Source organism: Condylura cristata, unplaced genomic scaffold, assembly GCF_000260355.1.
Source record: "Condylura cristata isolate star-nosed mole 26May11 unplaced genomic scaffold, ConCri1.0 scaffold00036, whole genome shotgun sequence".
NCBI lineage: Eukaryota > Metazoa > Chordata > Mammalia > Eulipotyphla > Talpidae > Condylura > Condylura cristata.
In genome coordinates, this window is record NW_004567137.1 from 2,585,391 (window position 1) to 2,589,428 (window position 4,038).

Sequence of the window (4,038 nt, forward strand, 5' to 3'; positions counted from 1 at the left end):
CCCATGAAAAGAAAACATATCAAAATTGGGCTATCACCTTGAAGGAAAAAATAAACAATGTTACGATAACTCTGACTGTGATAAATATGGATAATTACATAAGAAAACCATAAAATATATTCACATTATGGTAACATGAAATAAATGCACATATACACAGTATACATATACAAAGGAAGAAATGTGAGACTGTGGCAATTTTTTTCTTTTAAAACATTCTTTAAAGAAACCATGTTTAATGACACATTTTAAAAAGTACCATTTAAAAAATTTAAGTGTTATAGCTTTTCATGTAAGAAGCAAAAAAAGTAGCGATGCTGACCATTATCATAAGTGTCCCAAAATTCATGTTCACACTGACATTTTAATGTTCAAAAACTATAGTTTATGCCAGAAACACATAAATATTTCAGAAACAGCTTTGCGGTGCATTCATGCCACCTACTGGCACTCTAAGCCACAGCAAAATTGTAGCTTTAACATGGACTGAATCTGACTCTGGAATTAACTGGAGTTTTCATTCTTTCCCAAAATCCAAGAGTCTTTTCTCAAATTATTGTATTTTAAAGAATCGATATATTATTAACAATAACCCAAAGACATCAAATCAAGCAGATTGGCTCTATGTATCTTCAAAAGCCCATATCTTTAAAGAAACTACAAAAATTGAGAGAAGCCTAATCACAGGAAAAAGTTTCCTTATTTACAATGCAGTTATAAAGAATTCAGGATTTGGCACATAGGGACAAGAACTGTGTCTAATGTCTCGATTTGCTGATATCAACTAAGTGACCTAAGAATAATCATTTTATCTTCCTGAGACCCTTTCTTATTAAAAACATAAAAGGATTCACAGGAATTTCCTAAAAAACGAATGAGATTAAAAGCACAAAGCACTTTTTAAAGTCCATACAAATGTAATTTTTAAATTTTTAAGTCCTTTCATAATTGTCAAGAAAAATTATACATTTCTCTGAATTAAAGAATCTGAATATCTCTAATATTTTATATTTGATTCACCCTCATAATATTGCCTCAAATCACACCACAAAGCACCCACTACAGGTCACACTGTTTTACCCTTGAACTTCTTGTCACCATCCAGGAAACTACTAAGCCTCAACAGTCAGTAAGTGGAGTGAAAAGAGATCAGAAAGGCAGACAAGTATCAGGTCAAAAGGACAATGGGGCTCTGAGGGCATACTTCAGTGAGCAAACCTGGATACACAGGGACTCGAGCGGTCTACTCTAGGACTTGGAGACCATGCCGCCTAAAAACAAAGGAACAGGTGAGCTGAAAATGCGCGATGACTGAAATTTTAAAAATGAGCCAGAAAATAAATAACATTACTGATTATAAATGAAAGGATAAAATAAATATCCATGAGCCCATACTGATATAACAAAATGGTTGACACAAATCTCTAAATAAGTATGTGATGATTCTAAAGGAGGAAGAGGTAACTCCTGATCCTGGCACTTAACGACTTCCTTCCAGAGTACAGCAGAGAAAGGAAGAGAGTAACTTTACAGTGCACAAAACTGGCAGACATGCTCAAGCCAGGTGATCTGGCAACTCACCCATGTGAGTCTTGCCAAGTGCCATGCATGATGACAACAGCTCCTTTCCAGGCTAACCACAAAAGAATAAATTTAACCTGAAGAACCAAACTAGCACTCCATCAAACTACTGCTTCTCAAACTGTTGATATCAAAACCAAAAAATTCTGAGAAACCACCACAACCAAGAAGGGCTGCAGAGACACAGTGACAAAGTGTAATGTGCTTCCTAGATGGGATTCTAAGCAGAAAAAGAGTATGGGACAAAAACCAAGGAGATCAGAAACAAATGTGGACTTTCATAATGAATCATGTCAACTCTTCAGTTGGGACAGATGTACTATAATGATGCAAAATGTCAGTAACAGGAAAAATTGGGTGTGAAATATACTCTAATTCTCAACTATACTAGAAACTTTTCTGTAAATATAAAATGTTTCTAAAGTACGAAGCTTAAAAACACATCAGGTAACTATCCTTTGCTGTTTGAAAAATATACGCTAAATGTATGAAGACTCCTTTACCACACAGCTGACCTAGTTTTAAGCTTAGTAGTGACAAGGACCAAAGTTGGAGATGCAATGAAGGTAGCAATGTAAGATTAGGGATTTGATTTTTCTCCAAAGCAACATGAGATTAGGACAAGGGATCATAAATAAAAGTACTAACAAAGTAAGTCAGCGGAGGAGTAAAAGAAAGACATATCATGGACCAATCAGGGTTTGGAAATGCCTATTATTCACTTATTACTTTAATAACTCAAAAGAGATTAATTTAAAAATAGTAGGGAACTAGAAGTAGGATACTATTAACTTAACATAACTGAAACCCAGGCTCATACTCAGAGGCTACATACTGCAGCAGTCACTAAGGTGTAGAATAATGGTCACTAAGCACAAGAAATGTTCCACATCACTAGACATCATGGAAATGTAAACTAAAAGCACATGACATAGCATTTCACATCCATTACAAGGCTAAACGCAAAAGACCAACAATAACAGTCAACATTGAGGATGTAGAGAAACTGGAACCTTCAACCATTGCTCATGAAACTGTATAATAGTGCAGCCACCTTGGAAAACAGCCAAGTGGTTCCTCAACTTGTTTACATAGAGTTAACAAATGAGCAAGCAATTCCACTCCTAAGTATACACCCCAAAAATATACATCCACACACAAATCTGTATGTGAATGCTAACAGAAACATTCTTCATAAAATCCAGAAGGTAGAAATAACCCAAATGTCTGCCAACTGATGAAAGGATAAAAAAAAATACAGTATCCAGTAAGTGGAATAATACTTAGCAGTAAAAAGGAGTAAGAACAGATATATACCAAAGTAAATGAAACATCAAAAGTATTACACAAAGCGGAAGAATTCATGTCATGAATAGGCAAATCCTTTAAGAGCTAGCAAGCGGATTAGCAGTTGATTGGGGCTCAGGGTGCTGCAGAAGGGGCAGAATGGAAAGTCACCAATAAAGGGGAGAGGATTTCTTCCTATGGTGATGAAGATTTCTGGGATTAAGAAGTACTAATAGGTACACTGTTGTATGATTACATCAAAGCCACTGACACTGGACTTACACCATTAAATGGGCAAAAAACAAAAAAGGATTTTGGAAAGGAACATAAGCTCAAGTTCATTAGAATTCAAAGACATACAAATTTTAATTTTTTTTTTACTTATCCGACTGTTGTATAGTAACCTAGGGTGGAAAGTGAAGACCCAGGAAAACAGACTGTCTCACAATTTACATTATATTTTATCATATTTACACATTATAATACATGATCAAAAGAACTTTTTTAACAATCTGTAACAACAAACTTGATAAAATATACATCTATATCCCTGACCTGGGCTGACATGATGCATTATTAAAGTTGACACTTGACTCAGATCTCCTTAGTTTTTACCTCATGCTTTTACCCCTAAAATAACTTTTAGGGAGATACGTATCCTAGGAACATATTCAGGAATATATAAAAAAGTCCATTCTCTAAAGATATTCCTAACCTTTTTCTAGTAAGTCTGAATGACCCAAAATATGGGTAACTTAAACGATGGTAAATCTATGCTATGGCGTGATTTGCTGATATCTCTAAGTTCAGGTCAATACTACACCCTGGCTTGAGCATAGTCCTGGCACAGAACAGACCCTCACTGAGATGTTAGTCCCAGTGGACATTAAAAGTAATAGTACATAGGCCCTCCCTGATGGCGCAGCGGGTTAAAGCACAGCACTGAGAAGCTAAAGCCACTTCCGCATGAGTTTGAACCCCGCCTCCCCCGGAGGTGACCCACATGGTGCAGCAGACCTCTCCTGACCCACCTGCTGCTCCCCTCAGCAGTGTACTTCAATGATCTGCCTGTTCTGCTCCCCACTCTGTCTCCAGTGAATCCTCTCACTGCCCCTGCACCTCTGGCCTGTACCCCAGTTGTGTATGAACAAATAAATAAATCTTTTTTTT

The 4,038-nt window shown here is 36.4% G+C and overlaps 1 protein-coding gene across 1 annotated transcript in view; it reads right to left on the minus strand.

Annotated features, from left to right (window-relative positions):
- Positions 1 to 4,038, minus strand: part of MRPS35 (mitochondrial ribosomal protein S35) — a 34,938-nt gene that overhangs the window by 15,747 nt on the left and 15,153 nt on the right. Inside the window, exon 6 of the mRNA XM_012732791.1 lies at positions 1,219 to 1,271. Within this exon, the coding sequence (XP_012588245.1) occupies positions 1,219 to 1,271 (53 nt within the window). The remainder of the gene's footprint in view (positions 1 to 1,218; positions 1,272 to 4,038) is intronic.